Source organism: Biomphalaria glabrata, chromosome 6, assembly GCF_947242115.1.
Source record: "Biomphalaria glabrata chromosome 6, xgBioGlab47.1, whole genome shotgun sequence".
Lineage (NCBI taxonomy): Eukaryota > Metazoa > Mollusca > Gastropoda > Planorbidae > Biomphalaria > Biomphalaria glabrata.
Genome location: NC_074716.1, coordinates 9,736,473 through 9,764,098, shown reverse-complemented (window position 1 = coordinate 9,764,098; position 27,626 = coordinate 9,736,473). Strand labels below are relative to the sequence as shown.

Here is a 27,626-nt window from a genome sequence, read left to right as displayed (position 1 = left end):
TCTTAAACAAACAACATTTAGCCACGTGGTGCTCTATCTCTTCTATATATTTTACGATCTCATGTTTAATTCATGATGGTTGTCACGTGACAGTTTTTTTTTCGTTGTTTTATCAATAAGATCACGTGACTAAATGTTGTTTGTTTACGATTGGTGAATGAGGTCCATTGTTTGGAACAATTAAAAAATTTACGCAAAGTTTCAAACGTGATCCGTGAATGAAAAGTGGGAGAAAAAAACGTGTTCAAAATTCGTGACAGACAGGCAGACAGACAGAATGAGTTGATATAAGCAAATAATTACTGTCGAATGTGTACGATAAGTTGTATCCACATCCATCTGTTTGAATGAAGACAGAGGCGGATATGTGGAAACATTTATACACGCCGTACATCGCCGGGGAGAAGCCGTGGAGCCAGAGACCAACCTGGCCTGTGTTCGGGGTGTCCGTGAAGGCGATAGACTCGTTCAACGGCCTCAGATACTTCACCTGGCCGCTCGCTGTGTACACCTCCAGCAAGTCCAGCCAGGACGTTTGGTTCTCTTTGCGGAATAGAATACTGAAGAAAGGAATCTCTGCGGACACTGCTGTCACGTTGAAGTCTAACGTGACATTTTGTAACAAGGGCGGAGACCGATTGGTCAAAACTGTTGACACAAAACAAAAAAAACATGGATTTTAAAATTATATGGTCCAAGAAAAACAATAACAATACAATAATTACCTTACCTCATAGTAATTTAATGTTATTAAATGAATTCTATGACTCCCCCCCCCCCCCCATCTATGGCGGGAGATTCGCTCCAGAATCACCCGCAGTTAAATGAGAATCCAGAAATAGAATACGATTGTTAGATTCTTTTCTTTAGTACTTGAAAACTCTATGACTTCGACTCAAAGTAACTCCAAACGATACAATTAAATATACTTCACAAAAGCTTCAACTATCCAGAGAAATGTGAGAGAAACAAGAGCTATACTATACAACATCTCAGTGACCACAAAACACACTTGTTCAATAAGCCAACTAATTTCAACTAGTTAATGATATCTCCATTTCATCCAACAGACTCCAAACATTCAGTTTACATGCATACTGTTCACATTTATATCTTAAGAATATTAAGTGATATTACTTTTATTCATACCTAAATAGACTCAAAGAAAATAATAAGTTCAATCTCGCCTTACATGCTACTGACAACACAATGCAATGTCATTACTCCCACACGTTGTACCTAGGTACTGAACTAATAATAACACTAAACTATTAGTACAGTCAGTAAAGACTAAACATGTAATCTCTTCTCTCTTTCCCCTTTCAGACCCATAGGGCAGATGATGACATCTAATTTTGTGGCCCACGGTTAACGATGGTGTCATGTGGCCAGCACAACGACCAACCGCCTTTACTTTTCCCCACTTATGTCACGTACCCATTAGAGCTGGTTGGATACAGAGGCGCCCGAAGATCCCGAAATAAAAAAATCCAGTCTTCACCAGGATTCGAACCCCGGACCCTGGTACGGAACTCAAGCGCTTTACCGCTCAGCCATGTAATACAGTAGACTAATAATAGAACAATAACTAACAACTTTTCTCTCTCTCTCTCTCTTTCTCCCTCCCTTCCTCCCTCTCTTTCTCCCTCCCTCCCTTCCTCCATCTCTCTCTCTCTCTCTCTCTCCCTATCTCTCTCTAAATGTATTTTAATATATCTTTAACAATTTTTCGTAAAAATATTTTTTTTCACCGACTGAATTTCGCAGAAAATTCGCGAAGTAGCAAGATACGCAAATTATTTGTCCCCATTAATTTCAAATAAAATCTCGCGAAAGAGTGAAGCCGCTGAAGCTGAAGTTGAGAATGATCACAATTTAAAATTTTAAACAATAATTTATCATTTAAATTACTTTACTAAAACATATGTTTGAGCCTGTCATCGAGATTGTGTGCTATGCCAGACTCTCTGTGCGAGTTACTAGATCTATAAGTACTTATATTTCTCAACTAGACATTCTGTATGATTATCTAACAGAAGGCAGGAGAGCCGCTGGTCATCCACTTTTAAGGTATACTGATGTATTCAAACGCGACATGAAGCTGGGAAAAAGAGACACTGGGCAGTCCCACATGGAGCATAATGGAAGTGTCTCGGATTGCAGATGTCATACACAACAGAAGCAGAAAGATGGCTGAAAGTGCAACGGCGTCTGGTGATTACATTAGCCTAAAGTGTATCAAGGATTGACCTCTTTAGTCACACAAGAAGTTGCAAATGAAACGAATATGTCTCTAAGAAGTAAAATGCCATAGAGAAAGATTTCTTTACAGCAGCGCTTTACATGCCATGAGTATAATGAATGTGACATCCCAAATATAGTAGCGCTTGTCTTAGCGAGAGAGCTTTGATCCCAGGACCTGGCCTTTCCACTTGATTGCCCTTGATAGACAAGACAAGGTCATCACATTGTTAAGAAAGCAGACCAGAGCACCACCTCTCCCCTCCCCGCCCCCCCCCCCCCAAAAACAGCAAAGGGCTGTAGATAGATAAGTAAATAATGACACAAATGTTTGAAGCTGCTGTACGTACTTCCTAGTTCTTCCGTCTCATTGTTTGTTTCATCTCCTGGAGCTAGAACGAAACAAAAAATGTGTACATTTGACATGTTTTACAGTAGTGCAAGCAAAGTAAGCAATTATATCAAAGTACACTGTAATCGGACTTTTCTTTTAGCACATAATAAAATAATTTCTTTATCTGACGCACCTTGTAATCCAACAATCGGCTATTGGTTATGGTTTTGAAGGAAAATGTGTTTATTTATTTGTGTTTGGGTTACTGACCTATTTAGCACTGTAAATTTATGTACGGCAAATTGTGCTATGATTGTAAATGCTTTACATGTTTAGGATGTTTCTTTAATATAGTCAAAACCTCTCGTAGGACGACGGGGGGGGGGGGGGGGGCAGCGGGTAGGGGTATAACAGTATGATCCCGTGACCATCGAGCCGACTGAACAGTCCAATTTAGACAGAGCTTCTTGAGTTCATGCAATGATAATACAATCCTTGAACTGGCCTTGCTTTAAATTATTGGCACTGTTATACAATTATAATAATAAGGCTTGTTTACAAGTAAGAAGATAAATGAAGAATACAGTATTTCCCGTGGCTACGCAGCCCTAACTGTGACCAACATATTTTGCCACTCCCAAGGCAAGCATAACCATTGTTCGCCGTTGGAAGATTACGATTTTCTTTTGGTCTCAGATGTGTATCCTGGACCTTTGTGAGTGACTCCAGCAGTCTCGTTCCGAGGCCGCATGCAACCAGGTGCCCTCTTTTATGTCAGGAAGTATAGTATCAAACGACGCCTCGTTTTCCAGGAAAATTGATAACAGTCTGGCGTGGGCACCTTCATTCGAGAGTTTGATGGAATAAATCGCTCCGTCTGACTACAAAAATCAATGTTATATTATACATAAACCTGAAAAGAATATACATGACATGCTAACCAAAACAGTATGTATAATTACCTTTAATTTCACTTGAAATGCAAACATGTAAGGTGTGTTGGTGTTACATAATAGTTCTCGCATAGCTGATCAATTTATTTATTTATTTATTTGCTGGTTAGAGCACTCGATAACTGTAAATAGTGCAATCCAGTTAGGCAAAACACTCCCCCACCCCACTCTAGAAAAAGAATCAAGAGGACACCTTTTAGTGGGCTGTTCTTTAGTGGAAGGTAAAACACTCCCCCACCCCACTCTAGAAAAAGAATCAAGAGGACACCTTTTAGTGGGCTGTTCTTTAGTGGAAGGTAAAACACTCCCCCACCCCACTCTAGAAAAAGAATCAAGAGGACACCTTTTAGTGGGCTGTTCTTTAGTGGAAGGTAAAACACTCCCCCACCCCACTCTAGAAAAAGAATCAAGAGGACACCTTTTAGTGGGCTGTTCTTTAGTGGAATGTAAAACACGCCCCCACCCCACTCTAGAAAAAGAATCAAGAGGACGCCTTTTAGTGGGCTGTTCTTTAGTGGAATGTAAAACACGCCCCAACCCCACTCTAGAAAAAGAGTCAAGAGAACACCTTTTAGTGGGCTGTTCTTCAGTGGAAGGTAAAACACGCCCCCACCCCACTCTAGAAAAAGAATCAAGAGGACGCCTTTTAGTGGGCTGTTCTTTAGTGGAATGTAAAACACGCCCCCACCCCACTCTAGAAAAAGAATCAAGAGGACGCCTTTTAGTGGGCTGTTCTTTAGTGTAATGTAGAACCTAGATAATCCTAGCACAAACACTTCTATTGATATATGCTATGACTATGTACAGTAGTTTAGATACCTGAATGCAACCAACGCCCATATGTTGAACACATTGAGAAACCAAAACCAAAATTAATAATAGAAGAAATTGTAATTCGCTATAAACATAATTCCTGATTCCAATGTAAAATTGTATAGAAATATATAGGAATGATTATTTCAATGTAAGATAGTCCTGCCAGCGTATGCACATTATGGAGAGAAAAGACCTTTGATGGAAGCATTCGAGGAGCCGTAGAGCGTCCAGGTCTCAGAGCCATACAAAAGTGTGGTGAGAACCATTGCTTTCTAAACATTGATTTTGGTTGGTAGGTGTAGAGACCTATTTCTCCATATTGGGGGCGGCCAAAAGCGATGTTGGCCTCAGCGACAAGGTTGTCTATTTCTCTAGTCAGTGACGCATCGTTAAGCACTGTGCTGACAATGTGCGTAAAGTGGTCGACAATATTATTCAAAATGATTCAAGCTGAGCTACTTCCAGTTGCAAAATTCCGAAACATGATGAGGTTCTGCTGGAGGCCAGCGTGTTCTGTATAGAAACTCTACTTACAGTTCAATGCATCCCGCATGGGGGGCGACCACATCCGAAAGGCTTTTTCGGCGAGGTTTAAGGTGGACTGCGTAACAAACATTCCTCCCGGAAGCGCTTTTAAAAATCAACGCAGGCGCCATTTCGCTCTTACTGGAGGAGGAAAGTATCAGACAACGCATGGCCTCTGAACGAGAAAGTGTGAGAGCCATTGAGGCCAAACAAAAAGCCCTTGTAGAAGATGGGTGCGGTAGATGTAAATAGAGCTTAAATAGATCCCCTGCGGACAACGGTTTTGTCGGCATCAGATGTGGTTTGCTTAGTCATGTGAAAAAACCTTCATATTATGACTCAATCACATTGCTATTATCATTATATAGGAATATTTGTGTATGTTTATTTACCAAGTTTGTTCTATAGTGATACAGATAGTTGATAACAATATACTTACTAATTTCATATGGCTGATCGGACTGTGTATTAAATCCATTTTCTTTAATGTTAGTCTCAGAGAGCCATCTATAGATGAATTAAGAAAATATATGTCTTTCGACTTGAACTACATATATATAGTCTCATGCATAATGACTGTGTAATTAATTGACTTCAAAGTACAAGTGAAGGCTCGTTGAGTATTAATGCTTACTCACAAATACTTACTTAGACTTAGATCCTCCCACGCCGTTTCACGCATGTGGTAGCAAACTCTATCCACAGGCGATTTCCACATACTTTTCCTAGTTAGAGCCTACACGTTTTAGATCTTCTAAGAAGGTGCGGCACCATGTTTGAGGAACATGTTTGTTCTAAAAAAAAATATGTGCGCAAATATTATTCGAACTTAGGTCACTAGTTCGCTCAGGGAGAGGGATCTTTGGAGATGCATATAATGATAGGGCATAGGGCTTATGGTTCCGCAAGCTTTCATTGCCGGAAGTGCCCGGAAGTGGTAATGGATGTAAGCACTCCACTACCTATTAAATGCTTCCTAATGGCATGCGTCTCAAATAGCCTCTGACAACCAGTCCAACTCCTAGCCTTCACGTGTGGCTATGATATTGTTCTCACTAACAGGAGAAAGGGCAAAAGTGAGTAACTGGTGCCTTAACCAGTAGGCTTAGGGCACGAGGGGCTCGTTAGCCATGGCTGGCTACCCACCTAGGAGAAGGAAAACTCTGAATTCAAACCTCTGCTGCCTTGCAGCTATACCCAATCATTGGAAAGGCTTCGGGAGTCAACCCTGAGGAAAAACAGGAGCTGACTACCCTAAGGCAGTTTGCAGCACACTGGGAGCACCTGCGACGCCGCTGACCCCAAACTGTATCGGCACTGCCGTTCCTTTGGATACATCAGCTGCGTGGAGAGGGGGGAATTGATGTGTGGGCGTCATCGTTCCGACCACAGCTAATGCCCAGGCATTCATCTCATTTCCATGAGATGATCCATAGTCGCTTGGCGACTGAAGGAGGCCATAACCATAGATAGATATATGAGATATTATAATTATATTATTTACTATATTAGTATTAATTGACAAATTGGTTAATTTTTTAATTGTTTAAAATTAACAAAAAGAATTTATCCTTCAGTATTCACAGATACGCTAAATATTTATAGATTGTTTTTTTTCCACATTAAATACGTTATACGTTAGAACACGTCAGTTCTCGCATAGCCAGTTTAAACTTTAAACAATTATTTATTGTACCTATAGAAACTAGAATCCATTAAAAAAGTATCTAATTAGTCAATTAATTATTTTGTTTGATATCTAATAAGTTAAATAAATTCTACATTATTGAGACATTATGTAACTTCGGAGTGCGGAGTTTTTCCTTTAGATAAGCTTTGTTTATTTAAACATTTTTAAAAATTATATTTGCTTGTTTTCAATTATTCTTGTTTGTTGTCCAAAATTTCAGCTTCATCTGAAATTAGGTCTCGGAAAAGAAAATGCACAAACTTTTGACTAGAAAGAAAAACATACAGAGCAAGTTGATATAATTATGTACAAAAAAAAGACAGGAAGACAGATAGACAGACGGACAGACACAGTGAGTTAAATATAGGCTTTGTAAAAGTAACTAATTAGCTAATTAACTATTGGTAATAAATTACTTTGTTTAGTATCTCGAACTAGAGAAATAAACTGTACTTGACAGGTATATTTTATGCTTTTCTTTGTCATGCCAGTACTTACTTTTGAAAACAACTCTAAGGCTGCTGTCTCCGACAAGTGCCTTTTCGCGTCCAATGAAGCATCCGTACAGCCCAGCCAGGGCCTCGGTCATTCGAAGCAAGTTGACAAATAGTACATAGTTGTCTTTCATGACTCTGAGGTTGTAGACGTCTTCTGCTAACAGCTCCACCAGCATGATGCTTCTGTTGACTCTGAGCACTTCTGTGAATGTGTTCTCATTTTCTTTGCAGAACTTGAGGTGCACAATTTCCTCCGGGTCTCTCCACAGCCTCATGTTAAAGTCCAAAAAGACTGATGTTTCTCCGTAAGCTTTCAGCTCATTGGTTTCTATTAGTAAAATCAAAGACGGTTAGGATTTAATGCGTCACCACAGTGGTGGTTGAAGTCTCTAGCCAAGGCAGAAGACAAGAGAGATGATTGGATCACAACTTTAGGATGGCTGCCTAGTCGTGCGGTTTGCTCGCTGTACTGTCGTTTGGACTTTTCGATAGTCCCGGGTTCGAACCCTGCCCGCTCCCATCCCATGTCGTCTTGCGGTAGTTTTTTGGACTAGGAAGTAAACTATCTTCAACTCTGAAGATCTTCAGCATCCGAAACACGTAGAACATTTTACAAACAAACATTTTACTAATTGCTTCTCTATAGCGCATTCTTCATGGTTACAGCATGGTCAGTGCATGGTCAGAGCATGGTCAGTGCATGGTCAGTGCGCTATGGCCTGTGGTTCAATCTCTTTGAGGACCAGTGTGGGGAGGAAGTGTCCGGAGAAAGTTTCGTGCTGCCTGCTCTCAGCAAACACAACTCTGCTGGGGTAGGGATTCGAACTCGAGCCTCCCTAATAGGTAGGTAAGCTGTTTTAGCCTCTCAGCCAGACATCCCACTTAAATCCACTCATCGCTTCATTCAATATTCTGTCTCAGTCTCGGTCCCTTTCATTCCTTTGTCTCTATCTGGTACATGTAATGGCATGTTAGTCACTAGATTACATGTATCACACTAGTCGATAGCCCCCCCCCCACACACACACACTGAAGAATTTTACTTTTCGAGAGACGATTTTTTCCCTTTGCCACTTGTCATGTGACTTAAGTCGCCAATCCTTGTTGGGCATCTGTAATCAACAGGCGCTGTTACACTTTCACCCTTCTTTCTACTTCTGGTGTGTATGCTATCAGTAATCCAGGGCCCTTCCTTTATGCTTGGTCTCCTAGCCTCTGTAGAAGTGCCCAGTTTTCCTAACTGTTAGTGTTATTTTTCAAGAGCTTCATTTTGCATTTGCATACATCAGTATACCTTAAAAATGAGATCATCATACAGAACGCCTTGTGGTAATCAACCTTGTGTCATTCAATGAACATGACCAAGTCAACCTAGTTGTCTGCTGTTGATAACACACACATACACACACACACACAGAGAGAGAGAGAGAGAAAGAGAGAGAGAATTAAAGTTGTTCCTCTTTCAGACTTTGCGATCTATAGGGCAGATGATGTTAAGATCATTTGTTTCTGTGGCAAACGGTTAACGAGCGGTGTGTCATTTGGCCAGCACAACGACCAGCCGCCCTTGCGATCTATAGGGCACATGTTAAGATCATTTGTTTCTGTGGCAAACGGTTAACGAGCAGGGTGTCATTTGGCCAATAATACGACCAGCCGCCTTTACTTTCGCCAACTAAAGCCAGGTACCCATTAAGACTCCCGAAATTCAGAATTCCAGTCTTCACTGAGATTTAAACCCAGGACCCCAGGTTTGGAACCAAGCGCTTAGCCACTCAGCCACCGCGCCCGAGAGAGAGAGAGAGAGCAACACATCTGTATACACAGTGTACAATGTTAGTGCCATCTTTGTAAAATGAATTAAGTTTCAGCAAACTATTAGAGCTAGGATCATTCATAAGTCGAGTTCCTACTTGGCTGTCTGGCATTTAAATTCGATGAATAAATACATATGGTAACACGCCGGTCTGTCACCTCGATGGTCCCGTGTTCGAACCCAGACCGCAGCCTCCTCTGCCTTCCCGGCCCGCCCTGAAGGTGGGTTGAACCAGGACGAAATAATATACGAAACTAAAAAGTCAAAGTCATTGAAATCTTATCAAGTAAATCACCCGTCTTGTAATTGTATCTTGTACTTTGCATGTAGCCTACTATACTTGTATATATATTTGTTTGTATTATATTTGGTATGTATATGTATTATACTAGGTATTTTATTTGATATTATACTTGGTATGTATTATACTAGGTTTGTATTATATTTGTTTCTAAATATTTGGTATGTATTATTCTAGGTGTTATACTTGATATGTATTATACGTGATATCTATTATACTTTGTATTATACTTGTTATTATACAGGTGACTTATGATATAAGGATATATATATTTTTTTTTAGTTATTACAGTCTTGCATTGTTTGAGATTCGACTTAGTCACTTTAAATTAAGGAAATACTGACAGGAAAGTTGTGGCCTGTTCACTCTAATGTTCACTGTAGCCATAACTGGTTGTCTATTTGAAAACATTGACAGCCTCAAGTAAAATTGTTGGTGTATTAGCAACTGTGAAGCTATGATGTAAGTTAGTGAATTAATAAGGCTTGTCTTCAGTCCGAAGCTTAATGAGGAGTGCAGTATTACACGTCGCTACGAAGCCCCAGCTGTGACCTACATATTTTGCCACACCCTACACAAACACGAAAAGGTTTGCTGGTGACTTGATGAACACAATATAAGGCATGGTCTCAATTACTGAAAATAAAAAAAACAATTGAAGCATTAAGAAAGCGTTTATTAATCCAAAAATGGCATACTAATTTAATATATATTTTGCAAAAGTTTACAATAATAGTATTAATTAAGATTATTGAGGTAGAATCCTACAACTACAAATAAACAGAAATAATAAAAAATAATTGTCCATACATTGATATTTTTCAAATATAAATGTATAGATTTAATTTATTGAAAGCAGATATACATGCAAGTATGTAAGTGTGTGTGTGTACACACACACACACTTATATATGTATATATATATATATATATATATATATATATATATATATATATATATATATATATATATATATAGAGAGAGAGAGAGAGAGAGAGAGAGAGAGAGAGAGATAGATACCCTAGAGCGAGAAAGAGATTATATCATAACAACAACAGCATATATAAAGCGATTAGATATTTTCTGGATATGTATTGATAAAGAATAAATACGCATTTTTTCTTAAGCAAAATAATCTCAAAAACAATACCCCAATGGATTTCTTTCATTGGGTGATCTTTGAACTACTAGATCTAATACAATGAATAACGTAATGCTTAGTGATACCAAAAAAAAAGTAGAGATGTAATTTGAGCCTCTGGAATTATCCAGGTGAAAGGTGAAATGAAGTTTACTAGAACACAACTGACATAACATTGCCTCAACGTCAGAACACTTTAACAAGGTATAAGAGCATTTTAGAGTGCTGCTGCCCCCGGAAATTAAAACAGAATTATGAATATTAACAAATGGTAACCATATCAAGTTTTAAAAAATAATTAGATAGTGTATATTGCATATTGTGCATTGGATTGGGCAAGCAGTAATAGGCCTACACAAAGACCAGGAACAAGTGAACATTTTATTGATATACAAGCAGTAATAGGCCTACACAAAGACCAGGAACAAGTGAACATTTTATTGATATACAATATTTAAATTTAAAAAAAGAATTATATATTAGATATGATATTAAACTATTATTTTCAAAAGTCAGGCTTATTCAGTTGTGCTTAAAGGCTTGTAAAATGATTTTTGTCAGAACAATTTTTGTGTATTGATATGTCAGAAAATAAGTGTTGTCTCTCTCTCTATTCTATTGACATTTGTTTAAATTTATGAATATGAAACATAAATGACGCGACATATATGAGAGTTTTGTGTCCAGCACATAAGTAGATATGTAGAAGTAAAACAAATATAGAATATTGTATTGGCCAAGGTTTAAAACAATGTAAAAATCCAAGTGACCTGCACCGTGTCAGAAACTATATGAACAAAATAAAGTGCAAATAGTCTCTAAATGCACAACCATACACAAACATACACACATATAGGGCAATGGAACTAAAACAACAAAAAAATCGCGAACCTTTAAACAATTTGAAATCGTATTCTTATGGAATAATTTAACTCTTTCTCTCCTGATTGACAATGTCAACGTTGATTTGACCCAATTAAACTAAATTAATTTTTGGATTTATAAGCTTTAAATTGTGTTGTGTAAAAAAAAAAGCATGATTTCTACAACAATTTAATACCAAATATAACATTTTCTGATAACAAACAAAAAGTTTGAAAATTAATCCTAACAGGATGGTGAATTACAAATGAGCAAAAGGAATAATACTATCGAAACGAGGAGAATAATTGCGGAGAGAAAGAGTTAAAGGAAAGAGGTTTAATATATAAAAACAGAGTATATATAAGGTTGCGTGAGACATTGCAAAATGATATTAAACGTATCATATTAAATATCTCAAAATGATATTAAACGTATCATATTAAATATCTCAAAATGATATTAAACGTATCATATTAAATATCTCAAAATGATATTAAACGTATCATATTAAATATCTCAAAATGATATTAAACGTATCATATTAAATATCTCAAAATGATATTAAACGTATCATATTAAATATCTCAAAATGATATTAAACGTATCATATTAAATATCTCAAAATGATATTAAACGTATCATATTTAATATCTCAAAATGATATTAAACGTATCATATTAAATATCTCAGGCGGTTCCTGGGCAGCGAGTTTTATAAAGTTTCGTCTGCTTAAGTGGCACTTAACGTGCCGAAATAAATGTTGGGATGACGCCATTGACATGTCAATAAAAAATCAGGAGCTTCAGTGGGATTCAAACCCCAAGACCCTCACTTTATAGGCCATTCAATTTCAAATTGGCTAGTTATTTATGAAGCAATAATATTTATTTTTCATCAAGTGAAAGGCAGAAAAATATAAAAAATACTTAAAAAACAAACAAACTTATCTATGAGAATAACTACACATTTACAGCCTTCTCTCTTAATACTTTACGAATTATTTCACTTTTCGATATTTCAACACATTTAATACAAGCTTTTAAATGAAACATAAAACTGAACAAATAAAGGCACGACAATCTTTAGGAAAAACAACAAGTATAGTGCTTTTCTAGTAAGTTTTATAGGTCACTTTTACACGTAAGTCTACAGGTAACTTTTACCGATGAGTCTTACATGTAACTTTTACTGGTAACTTCGGCTAATAACTTGTACAATAAAAAAAATGTAGTTAGCCTAACGTATGTGGATATTCTTGCATACACGCATATATGTAAACATAGGCATAAACACACACAAACATTCAAATACACACAGGCAGTCATACAAATAGACATGCACAAATATAGCCCTAAACATGAACAGATTTGTCTGACTAAAGCATGATACGTTTTTGGGCTGAAATGAATGAGATAAATTTCTAGTTTATATTCAAAAATTTTTTTTTTGTTTTGCATCCCAGCGATACACACACCACTTATGTATAAAAAGGTGAAGAAAAAAAAGAAAGTACAGACATAAAAAAGGTATAAAATAAAAACCAAGGAATTTAAATTGCGAAATAACAAAGGAATATACAATGAAAAAAAAATTACAAAGAAAACATATAGTGAGTAGTTTTAAAAGGAATATACAAGTAAATATTTTCAAAATACGAAAAATAAAAAAAGAATTATATAAAATGAATAAGAAGACCATAACAAAGAAACATGGATGTTATAAATAGACGAAAAAGCTAAAAGAATGACAATTTATAATACCACACATTCAATATTTCATAAAGTTCTTTTCTGGATGTTTCCTACAAACTAAGATATATATTAAAACGTTTAGTATTTTTTTTGTCTAGCCTTCTGACTTGAAAACACTAAACATTTAATACGTTGCTACTTTGTTTTCTACGATGGATCCTAAGGATTTGAATTTGGCCTAGCAGAGTCTGCACTTTGATTTAGGTCCCTCGGTCCAGTCGGCTCATTATTGAGACCTAAGATAAAAAATAGAATGTTGTAACAGCTTCTATTAATGGAGTAGATTTGCAACGTACATAGGATCTATCTAAACGTTCTATGCTGTACCGCGGGAGGTTTAGTCCATGACGTAATACTCTTCTCCTAAAGGAACGTACAAAACTTGACAAAAACAAACAAACAAACAAACATTGATGTATATTTAATACATATTTCATACAAGAACAAGGTCTGCAGGTGCCATACACAGCAGTAGTAGAAAGAGAAGTGTAAACGCAAACGGCGCCTGGTGATTACATATACCCAACCTGTGACCGCAGATGTGCATCAAGGATTGGCCACACAAGAAGTTAAAAAGGGAAAAGATCGTCTCTCCAGACGTAAAATGCCACAGAGGTCTGCAAAATGTAAGCATTCATGTAACGACAGGTGTGTCCACTCGAAGCTACGAATGGCTTGTTGGAACAGAGCTCAGTCGTTAAGCGAGGACTAGCTGGACTCAAGTTTCATAGGCTTTATAATCTTCTTCCTTTATATCACTAACATTCGAAGGGGTGAAATAACCAGTCCTATGTCTCAGTAACTGCAGTGTTTCGGGGATACTCGGAAAGTGATACTCGATAAACACTACAGCTAAGACTGCTATATTAGACCTTACTGGAAATATGTTGTGATTACTTCCGTTACAAGGGGCGCGGTGGCCAAGTGGTAAAGCGATTAGCTTCCAAACCGGGACTCCCGGGTTCAAATCCTGATGAAGACTGTTATTTTTACTTTCGGGATCTTTAGGGCGCCTCGGAGTCTACCCAGCTCTAATGGGTACCTAACATTGTGGGGGGAGGGGTAAAGGAGGTTGGTCGTTGTGCTGGCCACATGACACCCTCGTTAACCGTTGACCACAGAAACAGATGACCTTTACATTATCTGCCCCATAGATCACAAGATTTGAAAGGGGAACTTTACTTTTTTTTTAAAGAGGATGCTGGGCCGACACAAAAAAAGATGCTGCTCATGGCTTCCACTTATTAAAATTGAAGTTACAAAAGGGACACATTTCACCTTACGATTTCTCTGGCTCCTATATACTGTTTTATACGAAAATTTATGGTATTTACCTTGCAATTGCTCTGTAGTCGTTTTTCTGTCCGCTGGGATGGTAGGTGGAAGTAGCATCGATGGCTGGACATTGTTATTTTGAGCACGCTGCAGTACCCCAGATGGTGGAAGATCTAAGAAAGTTGAATTTGATACAGATAAACACTAGCCCATGAGTCGTTGGCTTCAAAAACAGTGACCACAATTCTTACAGATTAATTTGGTGTTATTTTCTAAGCTCAATTTTATTTATAAGATACAAAAAAGTTTTAGTATTCTGTGATATAAGTAGGTTCTGCTAAACCAAACAAAATACAAAAAATTAGCAGATCTTCGGTAAAAGACTCGTCAAAGAAAGTACTGTAAATGTACAGTTTCACATGCCTTATTTCAGGTCTTTTCTTTTTTAGCCTGTATCGGGTCTAATCTCAAATCCCCATATTTTTTTTATCAGTTACAATTAAATTCACAGCTCAATAATGTCATCTGACTTTAAGAGAACTTAAAACGTTATTTTTGAAATAGCATTAAGTAAGAGAAAAAAAAAAGAATACAAAGAGTCATGAAGAAATGTAGTGGGGAAATAATGGAAAGTAAAGAAAAACGTGATGAAAGGAAAAAAAGGAAGAATATAAGATATTTTGAAAAGAAAAAAAGATTAATTACATAAAGTCATATTGAAAAAACAACTGTTCTAAGTCATAAAAATTAATTCGAAAGAGCTTAGTAAAGTGCTCACTAATTATGAAATGCCTTATTTCATTACTTTGCTTATCAATACATGTAGGCCTACTTCCGTATTCAGACACCGGTTACACCAAATAGTGACAGATAGATACAGCCTCAATATATGAACATCTCTAGATACAGCCTCAATATATGAACATCTCTAGATACAGCCTCTATATATGAACATCTCTAGATACAGCCTCAATATATGAACATCTCTAGATACAGCCTCAATATATGAACATCTCTAGATACAGCCTCAATATATGAACATCTCTAGATACAGCCTCTATATATGAACATCTCTAGATACAGCCTCAATATATGAACATCTCTAGATACAGCCTCAATATATGAACATCTCTAGATACAGCCTCAATATATGAACATCTCTAGATACAGCCTCAATATATGAACATCTCTAGATACAGCCTCAATATATGAACATCTCTAGATACAGCCTCAATATATGAACATCTCTAATATTGGAAAAGAGTTTCTATAGTTTCATTTATTCTCGCTCAGATTTCAAAAGATTTTAAATAATAATGTTTTTCAGCGTTGATATTAGCTAGAACGAATCTAATAAATCAACGCTACACACTTGATAGATTAAGATGAACAACTTCAGAACAAGTAAAATATATTTCTCTAACTTAAAAAAAATTCCTCCTCTATACAGATGAACATCTTTTGTAAGAGCGATTTTTTTCCTTGTCCCTATTTCCCCCTTTCCATTCTCTCCCCCCCCCCCCCAAAATAAAACAACAACTGGTTCAGCCAGCGGTTCTCAACCTTTTATGCTCGGCGACCACTTTTTACAATCCCCCACTCTGCCGCGACCCCCTCCCCACACACACATACAGCAATAGAAGAGTAGATAATAACAATCCACATTTTCGATGGTCTTAGGCGACCCCTGGCAAAACGTCAATCGACCCCCAAGGGGGTCGCGACCCACAGGTTGAGAACCCCTGGGTTAAGCGAATGTGTAAATCTAGTAAGAGTTTATAAAATTCTAATAATCAAGACTTAGAAGATGGTGTGCAAAATGTTCCTGAACATCTATTTGTTTATTTGACTATGATTGAACTCCTAATGAAGACATGCGTGAATACCCGCGGACGTATGTCTAAGATAGAGATTGTCTGGACCACTTGCCAAATTTTTTTTTAATTCTAATTTGAAAAAAATTAAAACTGTCAAACTAGTTTTCCTAGTGTGGCCACTTAGGTAGTAATTATTTCCCCAAAGATATAAATGCATTTGTAATAACATTGTTTGATCCGTTTTCGAGAACCGTTTCCATCCAGGTTCCACCCACCCACCCAGGTTCCACTAATGAATTCAAAAGCTAAATAGAGAAATTGTAAAAACAGAGTTTAGATTTAAATCTAGATTTTGTATCTATTTATTTAGTGTAGCAAAAAAATGCCTTCCTAGTGCAAAAATAATTTGTCGTAAAAAATATTTGTCAATTAAAGTAGTAAATGGATATATACAGGTATAAAGTGCTATATGAAGAAGTAAGGTATACACACTTTGTCCTGGTGGAATGTTAGGAATTCGTTGATCGTCCACCGGTTGAGCAGTTTGGTTATTGATGACAGTATTTTGAACATCGATTCTTTCAGCTTTAGAGTAGAAACATTTATTACACAGACATTACTGTTAAGTAATAGAGTCATCTTTGACATTTTAAGCCTCTTCTGTGATTTCCTACATCTCGAGCGAAATTAGTGATGGGAAAGGGACACAATCTGTAATTGAAAACAATGTATGCTTAGAGTTACCAGACGTCTGGGATAAGGATTGACGACAGAGCAGTCGCCCAGGACTCATTCTTGAAAGGAGCCTCCACATAGAGCAGGGCTGTACAGTCGCCAAGGACTCATTCTTGAAAGGAGCCTCCACATAGAGCAGGGCTGTGCAGTGGCCCAGGACTCATTATTTAAAGGAGCCTCCACGTAGAGCAGAACTGTGCAGTGGCCCAGGACTCATTATTTAAAGGAGCCTCCACGTAGAGCAGGGCTGTGCAGTGGCCCAGGACTCATTCTTGAAAGGAGCCTCCACATAGAGCAGGGCTGTGCAGTGGCCCAGGGCTCATTCTTGAAAGGAGCCTCCACATAGAGCAGGGCTGTGCAGTGGCCCAGGACTCATTCTTGAAAGGAGCCTCCACATAGAGCAGGGCTGTGCAGTGGCCCAGGACTCATTATTTAAAGGAGCCTCCACATAGAGCAGGGCTGTGCAGTGGCCCAGGACTTATTATTTAAAGGAGCCTCCAAATAGAGCAGGGCTGTGCAGTGGCCCAGGACTCACTCTTTAACGGAGCCTCCACATAGAGCAGGGCTGTGCAGTCGCCCAGGACTTATTATTTAAAGGAGCCTCCAAATTGAGCTGGGCTGTGCAGTGGCCCAGGACTCATTCTTGAAAGGAGCCTCCACATAGAGCAGGGCTGTACAGTGGCCCAGGATTCATTCTTGAAAGGAGCCTCCAAGTAGAGCACAGCTGTACAGTGGCCCAGGACTTATTATTTAAAGGAGCCTCCACATAGAGCAGGGCTGTGCAGTCGCCCAGGACTTATTATTTAAAGGAGCCTCCACATAGAGCTGGGCTGTGCAGTGGCCCAGGACTCACTCTTTAACGGAGCCTCCACATTTAAAAAAAAAGAGAATTTTAACCAAATATGCATTTCAAATTTGATTAAATTGACAAGAACTCTATTTCTTTCCATACAAATGTGACATGCTTTCAGACGTTTTCATATAAGTATTAAGCGCCTTTATAATGAAGCTTAAAGAGGATGTTGGAGGCGCGATGGCTGAGCGGTAAAATGCTTGGCTTCTGAAACGGGGGCCCGGGTTCGAATCTTGATGAAGATTGGGATTTTTAATTTAGGGATCTTTGGGCGCCTCTGAGTCCACCCAGCTATAATGGGTACCTGACATTAGCCATGGGAAAGCCACAAGGTCTGAAAGGGGAACTTGGCTTCACTTTTTTTTAAAGAGGATGTTGGCCCGACACGAAAAATATGCTGTCTAGAGCTTCCACTTATTAAAATAATGCCCGGCATGCAGGCAGCAGTTTGGTCATCACTGTACTAAACAGATATTATAATTGTTTGAGTTTACTTACCAAAAACGTAACAGCCAATGTTGCCATCAGAGCTTGACAGATCTGGATGATTTGCGACATTGACTGGGCCCTGTAAGCTAAAATCACCTTCTTCTTCTGCATCCTGAGGCTGAAACAGGTCTAGTATCGCGCCTAGCTGTCCTAAATCTGTGGATGTAATATACTAAATATTATGTATCCATTGTGAAGCATAACAACGTTTTCTAATCTATGCCCGAAATTAAAAGGCCCTGGTTGCTAAAATTAACATCTCTTGTTTTGATAAGGAACTACTTACTCAAATTGTTTTAAACAGAAAACTTTTAGTAAGATATAAAGGACTCTACATTTTTTTTTTGTGGGGCACTCAAAGATTGTTCCAGGTATAAATTTTAGCTTTGCGCTGGAGTTAACTGGTAGGTAGCGTAAGTTGAAGCTGAGGGCCCCCAATTCTTTTGTGGGGCACTCAAAGATTGTTCCAGGTATATTTTTTTTAGCTATGCGCTGGAGTTACCTGGTAGGTAGCATAAGTTGAAGCTGAGGGCCCCCAATTCTTTTGTGGGGCACTCAAAGATTGTTCCAGGTATACTTTTTAGCTTTGCGCTGGAGTTACCTGGTAGGTAGCATAAGTTGAAGCTGAGGGCCCCCCACTGCTTTTGTGTGGCACTCAAAGATTGTTCCAGGTATACTTTTTAGCTTTGCGCTGGAGTTACCTGGTAGGTAGCATAAGTTGAAGCTGAGGGCCCCCCACTGCTTTTGTGGGGTACTCAAAGATGTTCCAGGTATATTTTTCCCTGTTTGCTATTATGCAAAATAATGAATTACCAGCAATTTTAATTGTCTAATTATTCACTTTTATTTATCTATTCATCTCCTGTCTATCTCAATGAATAATTGTGCAAAATTTCAGCTTGATCCGAGAAAATGTGCAGGAGAGATAACGTGTGCACACTTTTTACCAGACAGACTGACAGAGTGAGTTGATAAAAGCTTTGTAAAAAGGAAACTTGACTGACAATGTGATGTTATAAGATACAGTGAACAGCAACTTTTGGTGAACAAGGAACTCGGATAACTCGCTCTATTTTTTCTTTTATAGACTATTATACAGAGCCTAACTCTCTTACGATGATTGCTCACCCTTTAATTAATGTTTGAAATATTTTTTACTGGCAAGGGTATTTGTTTATACAAAAAAACTGGTCAAGGTTTCGACGCAAAGCTTCCTATTCCTTGGACATCTATAACGTAACAGTCTGTGTATACAGTTTTATCTACTTAACCAGTTTACTGGACTAAATGTGAATGATCAGTGGGGTAGCTAGGGTATGCGATGCTTGGTGATGCTTTGCACGGTGCAGAAATAATAAGATTAAAATTTACAAGCAGTGAATTATTTCCATAAAGACTAAAGCAAAAGAATTGTAGTGAAATGAGATCTAGATTTATCTGGATATATTTATAAAAGTCTAGATCGAGATTAAACCATTGAACAATGAAAAAAAAATAAAAGTGTAGGCCTACCATCATAGCTTTGTCCCTCAAATAAAATCAGTGCAGTGAACATTAAAGTAACAACATGTAGCATGTACCTCGAAAGTAAATCTTATTAAATTTGGCCTACAACTTAACATTTCATTTAAGCGAGACGACTAAGCAAGTAACTAGTAAATACATTTTAAATACAGTAGTTTGTGCCGGTTCATGTACGTACATAATGTAGTTAAAGCTCTGGAGAATAGGAACTTAATGCATACTGGGGGGGGGGGAAAGCTTGATGCCTGTCAAAACTCATTTTCTCTCTAATATATGTATGTGTCATGCTAAATGTACCCAAGTCCTGGGCAATACCATAATGACACATACAAGGACAAAATAAGATTCAGAATGCCACTTTACCGACATAGAACATGTTTAATTACATTATTTGCACTATAATACAGAAAAATAGTTAGAGTCTACACTTAGACTATATATATCCAAAAAAGTCCAACTGTCCTGGACTAGGAACAAAAAACACACTCTGCCTGATCATGAGTTACATTATGTTCAACAAAACATCTCACCAAATAAAAACAACCCAAAACAATAACAGTTTTGAAATCAACAACCTGAATTGCCCCCCCCCCCTTTCTCCTCTACAGTAAACAGGAGACCCAGGCTGACCAGAACTCAGTCCTGACAATGCCCCTCACCGCTTCATGCCCCTCACCACTTGATGTCCCTCACCGCTTGATGCCCCTCACCGCTTGATGTCCCGTGCGGCCCGCACAACCTGCACATATCTGCAGTTTTGTTAAAATGTACTCAAATGAGTCGTCATGATCAAGACATGGAATCAAGAGGTTATATAAAGATTTGATGTATCCCCTACAGACAGCATCACAAACGGTGATCACAATGGTGATAGGGCCCCGCGATGATATTTCGACCATTGTCAAAAAAAAAAGTTAACAGTGTACGACCATATTACAAGATTCTCAAGGCTCGCAAATACCTTTCTGCAGGAACAGTACCAGGAAAAAAGATGGAGAAGCAGACTAAAGAATCAATGGGAAGATAATGGTCCAGGAATACTAGGCCTGTCAATTAAAGAGACTCTAACCTAGACCAATCATTATAGAAGGCCTGAACACTGACCCCCATGTCACAACCTGTGGGTAGTCGTGACGTCAAGCCTAAGATGCGACAACGAACTAAGAGTATAAACTGCCCACACGTTGTGACGTCGCAGGTCAGTGTTCAGGCCTTCTATAACAATTGTCTTGCTCTAACCCTGGTGAAAGAGAGGAATGAAGAGAAACAGGGACTTGTGAAGAGTGAAGGCATACTTAAAACCATCAACATTATTAGAGAAATAATAACACAGTTTCTAGAAACGTTTGCTACAAGAGATACTCTTGCTTAGCAACTTAATTCGTTTGCTAGCATAGTTCAGTAATTACAGTCAAAACAATAGACTATAAATGTTTGGATATTGGTTCTATCAACCAACTCAAAAAAGTCTTCAACGATAATAGATTACATTAGCCCAATGTTTCCCGCAGATCATGAAGCAATAAAATACAGTAAATGACAAAATTAAGGGAAAGCAATAAGAAGAAATATAGGGAAGATATAATGGAACCTAATGAAGAACGTAAGGAAATGAAAATGAGGAAGACTATGAGAAATTTTGAAATAAATAGACAAAGTAAAACGATGTCGAAGATGCCATATTAAAAACTAAAACAATGTCAAAGATGCCATATTAAAAACTAAAACAATGTCAAAGATGCCATATTAAAAACTAAAACAATGTCAAAGATGCCATATTAAAAACTAAAACAATGTCAAAGATGCCATATTAAAAACTAAAACAATGTCAAAGATGCCATATTAAAAACTAAAACAATGTCAAAGATGCCATATTAAAAACTAAAACAATGTCAAAGATACCATCTTAAAAACTAAAACAATGTCAAAGATGCCATATTAAAAACTAAAACAATGTCAAAGATGCCATCTTAAAAACTAAAACAATGTCAAAGATGCCATCTTAAAAACTAAAACAATGTCAAAGATGCCATCTTAAAAACTAAAACAATGTCAAAGATGCCATATTAAAAACTAAAACAATGTCAAAGATGCCATCTTAAAAACTAAAACAATGTCAAAGATGCCATCTTAAAAACTAAAACAATGTCAAAGATGCCATCTTAAAAACTAAAACAATGTCAAAGATGCCATCTTAAAAACTAAAACAATGTCAAAGATACCATCTTAAAAACTAAAACAATGTCAAAGATACCATCTTAAAAACTAAAACAATGTCAAAGATGCCATCTTAAAAACTAAAACAATGTCAAAGATGCCATCTTAAAAACTAAAACAATGTCAAAGATACCATCTTAAAAACTAAAACAATGTCAAAGATGCCATCTTAAAAACTAAAACAATGTCAAAGATGCCATCTTAAAAACTAAAACAATGTCAAAGATACCATCTTAAAAACTAAAACAATGTCAAAGATGCCATCTTAAAAACTAAAACAATGTCAAAGATACCATCTTAAAAACTAAAACAATGTCAAAGATACCATCTTAAAAACTAAAACAATGTCAAAGATACCATCTTAAAAACTAAAACAATGTCAAAGATACCATATTAAAAGATCACAGTTGGCAACTACCAACTAAAAAATGTGCTACTAGTCAAACAGCTAAGAAATGTGATAGTAGAAATGTGATTTTATAGAGATGAAAAGTGCAGAAAATTGTTATAAGGTTTATTACGATTCGTTCGAGATCAATAAATCTGTATTTTGTACACCGGTTACACTAAACAGCTTGATAAGGATTTGATTTGGTTCCATGTATGAGAATCTTCACTAACTGCTTGGATCTTGGTTTTATCAACAAGCAAGAAAAATCTGGAACAATAATTAACACTTGCCGATTGGAGAATCTCACGATAAACTAACAAAAAAAAAAAAAGGTCATGTTACGCTTAGAAAGTAAAGGACAATAGAGAGAGGATAAAAAAAAGAAATCCTTTTGTGATCTCGGCCTGGCTAGTGATAATAAAAACATGTTTGATAGAAACTTGATTTATTTTCATTATTTTCCTTTATCAGAAGGCCTATGCACTCAAAAAAATAACAAAAGTGTAATGTACTTGTTTAGAGAGTAGGTTAATGTACTAGTTTAGAGAGTAGGTTAGTTTTGTTAGTTTTAAATATATTGTGTATAGTTTTAGCGACGGTAAAAGTAATGACGTAGTAAGACAGACTAATGACGTAGTGGACTTAGGCGAACAAGGGACCAACATGGCGTTATGTTAGAAGTAGGTTGCGTTTTGAATAGTAGTTGAATAGTAATTAGATATAGCGACTTTTTAGGAAGACTGGACGGATTTCCCAGTTGTTAATAAAGTATCATTTTATAGAACTGAGTGTTGTTATCAACTATATTCAACTTGTAATGTTCTGTGGCTAATGTTAAGTTATAATTGATACATAGTCGAAGTCAGATTAGATTAGCCCACAACAAAAGAAACAAAAAAAGAATATATAATAATAATTACCACTGATGTCAATCGTTGTCGAGTCTATTGCTTGATGTATATTGATGCTTAACGCTTGTAAAGGTCCTCTGTAAACGTTTCTTGACAGAGGAATGATATTACTTGATAGAAATGGACATGTTCCAGTGTACTCCCGTGAAATAATACCATTGTGCACAGCAATGTAACATTTACAATAACTGCACACAAATCTGTAACGGTCCCTTAAAATGTAGGAATTAATGATAACTTATGCACAATATGAATAAGTTAGTTTAAACTTGAAATAATCACATTGATAATCTAACTTTTATTTTTATACGTATTGCAAAGATCTACATTCCATCCTGTTACCAGAAAATCCGTTTTATTTTAATTGCAGCAACTTGTTTTTTTTTTTTACAAAGCTTATATCAACTCACCCGGTACGTTTGTCTGGTAAAAAGTGTGTACTCCTTATTTCTCACATACCCATTCTTGGGCCGCCTAACCCTTAGCTACGCCACTGATGTCAAGGGTTTAAAGTAAGAATAATTCTGGTTTTAGAAAAATAAATTATTTGGAGCAATGCAGGGGGACAGTGATGATCTGGGGAGTCTTTCAAGCCAACTTGACCAGTCAATGCAGGGGGACAGTGATGATCTGGGGAGTCTTTCAAGCCAACTTGACCAGTCAATGCTTTCGGACAATGATGCTTGGATTATTTTTTAGGAATAATTTAAAGATGTTTGTGTGTGTGTGTGTACGCACGCGCGAGTGTGTGTGTGTGTGTGTGTAAGTGGTTTTACTTACCTTACCTATCCCTTAGTCTGTTGGACCGTTGGGGCACCAAGCAAGATTTGTCGACCGTTTTTCTCCATTCCTCCTTGTCTTTTGCCATGTTTAAAACCTCTATCAATGGTAGGCCCGTCTAAGTGGTTAACTTTTTTTATTACATACTTTGGTGCAATGAGTTGTTTTGTCAAGCCTTCTATGCAATGCTCTGGGGGCACGATGTCTTAGAAGTTTATTTTAACAAATCTGGCTATGCTTATTTAATTAATAATTGTTTAGTAATTGTTTTATGGCAATTTTTGGTTAGCCTATTAACGGACAGATATTCAGGTATATGGCCAATGATCGTATTGGTTTATCTTGTCTAAGAATGAAAGAATGAATGCAGGTCAAAATAATCTTTAGAAAATTAATTGACTAATTAGTTACTTTTATTGATTCATATCTTGTCTGCGCCAATGAATAATTGTGCAAAATTTCAACTTGATCCGAGAATGAGTGTAGGAGAAATAACGTGTGCAAATTTTTTACCAGACAGACGGACGGACAGATATCATTGTCGTCATTGGCCTCCTTCAGTCGTAGAACGACTATGGTTCATCTCAGAGCACACTTTCCTCATGTGGCTGTGGAGCCCTATATTGGAGAGACACTCTCGTCCACAGATAGCGCAGGTTAAGGTGCCTTTTGCTTCGGTGGTAGTGGAGCTGGCCGTTTTTCGGATTGTACGTTTTTCTTCCTGAGCTGAGACCCATGTACTTTCACTGTCCATAGCTTTCTTGGACAGATATAAGCTTTGTGAAAAGCCCGGCTTCTCCAACGCACAGTCAGATTTTCTTTCACATATGTTTGTTTCAGCATGATCCAAGAATGGGTAGTGGGATTAACGTGTACAAAATGTGTACCAGACATACAGACGGAGTGAATGGACCTCATTCACCAATCGTAAACAAACATTTAGCCACGTGATTCTCTTTCTCTTCTATACAAATTACGATCTCATTTTAATCAACAATGGTTATCACGTGACAGTTTTTTTTTTTCATTGTTTTATCAATATTATCACGTGACCGTTCTTTTTGGTGAATGAGGTCCATTGATATAATCTTTTGCCAACGTCTCAACATTTCTTCTAGTAGTTAGATTTAGATTTCAGTTGAAATGTTACAGGGAAATGGCTTTAGTGCTCAAGATAAGACTAATACTGCGTTAGTGAAATATGATCTTCTAAAATTAAAATTGGTCTTGAAAATATTTATCTTGAGCAAATAGTGTCAGCATGTGTTTCTGCGTGTATGGGTCTATCATTACAATTTTATTTACTTTAATTTATACATTCGCTGATCCAGATTTTTTTTTTCGTTTGAGAGAAGGGCACTGAGGCGGGACCCGGAGGGTAAAAATGTTCCTTTTTTTAAAAATCTATCATTCATTAGGTCTTAAGAGAAAACTAATTGCTCTTCCGCCAGGTTGTCATTGCCGGAAGTGGTAATGGATATAAGCACTCTAATACCTATAATGGCATGTGTCTCAAATAGCCTCTGACAACCAGTCCAACTCCTGGCCTTTACGTGTGACTCAGATATTGAGTCCGGTGGAACTGTTTTCATTAATAGAAGAAGGGGAGAAGAAGAGTAACTGGCGACTTAACCAGCAAGTTTCGGACAGAATGGGCTCGTTAGTCATTACTAGCTACCTACCTAGGAAAAGGAAAGCTTTGAATTCAAACCTCTGCCTACATGCAGCAATACGCAATCATGAGAAAGGCTTTGGAAATCAGGAGCCGACGACCCTTGGGCAGTTGGGCAGTTAGCAGCACTCAGTGCTACATCCTGACAAATCCTACGAAACTGCATTGTCACTTGCCGATCCTTTGGATACATCAGCTGAGTGGAAAAGGGTGAAACTGGTGTGTTGGCGACATTGTTCCTCTTCGCGACTGAAGAAGGCCATAACCATAACAAATGCTCATAGAAAAAAATCATATTTTTGAAAGGAGGAAATGTTTTTTTTTTTTTTTTTTTAGGTAAATCATTTTAGAAATGGTAAAAGACACTAACATAGACTTGGACACTACATTAATATGTAGGCATGTAGTTCTTATGCGTTAAAAAAAAACATTTATAGTTTCCTCGTTCCAAAGTAAATAGAATACGAGATTGTTCACACAAAATCCCTGTGTAGATTTATATAGTATGATGTGTATATAGGTATGTGACTCCAATACAGAAATTTAAAAAAATATTCTTGAAGTTAATTATTACATTCAAGTCTTTAATTATTTTTCCGTATAAATTATCAATACATTTAGATCTAGATACGTGATTCTAAAAATTTGTCTCGTGCTAGGCCTTAGCCTACTGTCTAGAGTCTAGATCTATAAAGAAAACGTTAATGTTACATTATGTCTCATTATGATTACATTTCCTTATAACTTTCAATTTAATAGAAAATCATTACTTACATTACCAAGTCACTAGAAGGTCAATTTTTTTTTTAGACTAAAAATCTTGACCCACGTGTGACAATAGGCCATAAACCTAAAATGTTAAAATGCACTTTATAAGATGATAAGAATAAAATCTATGCTATAAACATGGGCGTAATAGGATTACATTTATCATGTGAATATAAATTAAGTGCATACCATATAGACCTAGCTCACAGGTGAATACTTGGCATTACTTAATGTCACTCTATTTCTATTCTAGACTTTGAGACTATATAAAAGACTGAAACATTTCTACGTTGTTTTTCTATCACTCAGTTGTCAATGGCTACATCTAGATGTACAAGTCTACAGTTATTTAGGCCACAAAAGTCTCTTTAGTCTTTAGGTAAAAATATTAAAATCGCATCTTATTCAGTTTCTTGAGCCAGAAATTGGAACAAATGGAATTAAACAATCAGAAATTTAATGAAAAGCTGTTTAGCCTATCAATTTAAGAAACAAAAAATGGCCTACTAGTTGTGTCCTTGTGAAGGTCGAAACCGGTCAAATGTTATCACGTACACCAGTAAATCACAGTAGGTCGTAGGTCTAGATTCTATCGCCCCTACGTAACTATATCATATCTCAACACTAGCACTTTTTTTTTTACTAGATCTAGTTACTTGAAAGGAAGATGCGTACATAATGTTTTAATTGAATCCATGAGAAAACATGAGAATAATTCAATTAAATTATAAAACTGGTTCGATAGCAATTAAAATCTACCTTGTTACATTTTCTAAGAAACTAAAAATCGGGAAATTCCTTAATGACGAAATATGTCTAGTTTCAATTCACTGGCGGATCCAGGGGGGGGGCGGTAGGGGCGATCGCCCCCCCCACTCGGCCGACCCCCCCCCCCCCGAGGGGGGGGGGCGGACGAATTATAGTATCGAAATCACACAATTTGTATGCGAATTTATTACTTATGTTAATAATATATACTAATTATTTATATTTCAACCTATTTTTAGATTATTTCGCCCCCCCCCTTTCTAGTATTTTTGCCGATTTGGTAGGGTCGGGAGGGGGCGATGGCATCAATCCGCCCCCCCCTCCACCATAAACTTTCGAGTGGGGGGGGCGGTCTTATTTTTTTTTAGAAATCACAGCTTGCTAACAGAATCAATTAAATATCTATATGATTAAAACTTGTTATTGGTATTTTAACCGGTCTTTATATAATTTCGTTCACCTGTTGGCCGATTGGAAGGGGAAGAGCGAATACCTC

General features: G+C 37.2%; 1 protein-coding gene across 21 annotated transcripts in view; it reads right to left on the bottom strand.

Annotated features, from left to right (window-relative positions):
• LOC106059295 (uncharacterized) overlaps window positions 1-27,138 on the bottom strand; it is a 28,606-nt gene extending 1,468 nt beyond the window's left edge. The window contains exons 1-11 of one of the 21 annotated variants that reach the window (XR_008778403.1): window positions 26,870-27,126; window positions 26,369-26,444; window positions 23,152-25,843; window positions 22,362-22,498; window positions 18,109-18,255; window positions 16,515-16,607; window positions 14,265-14,378; window positions 7,058-13,166; window positions 5,309-5,376; window positions 2,592-2,633; window positions 304-648 (exon numbers count right to left, since the gene is read on the bottom strand). Coding sequence is in view for 1 of the 21 variants with exons in the window: in XM_056032230.1 (XP_055888205.1) it covers window positions 16,693-16,733; window positions 18,109-18,255; window positions 23,152-23,354; window positions 26,369-26,370 (393 nt within the window). In the remaining 20 variants the exon portion in view is untranslated. The other 20 variants (XR_008778389.1, XR_008778388.1, XR_008778396.1 and 17 more) reach the window with 20 other exon arrangements.
• Window positions 27,139-27,626: the final 488 nt, after the last annotated feature.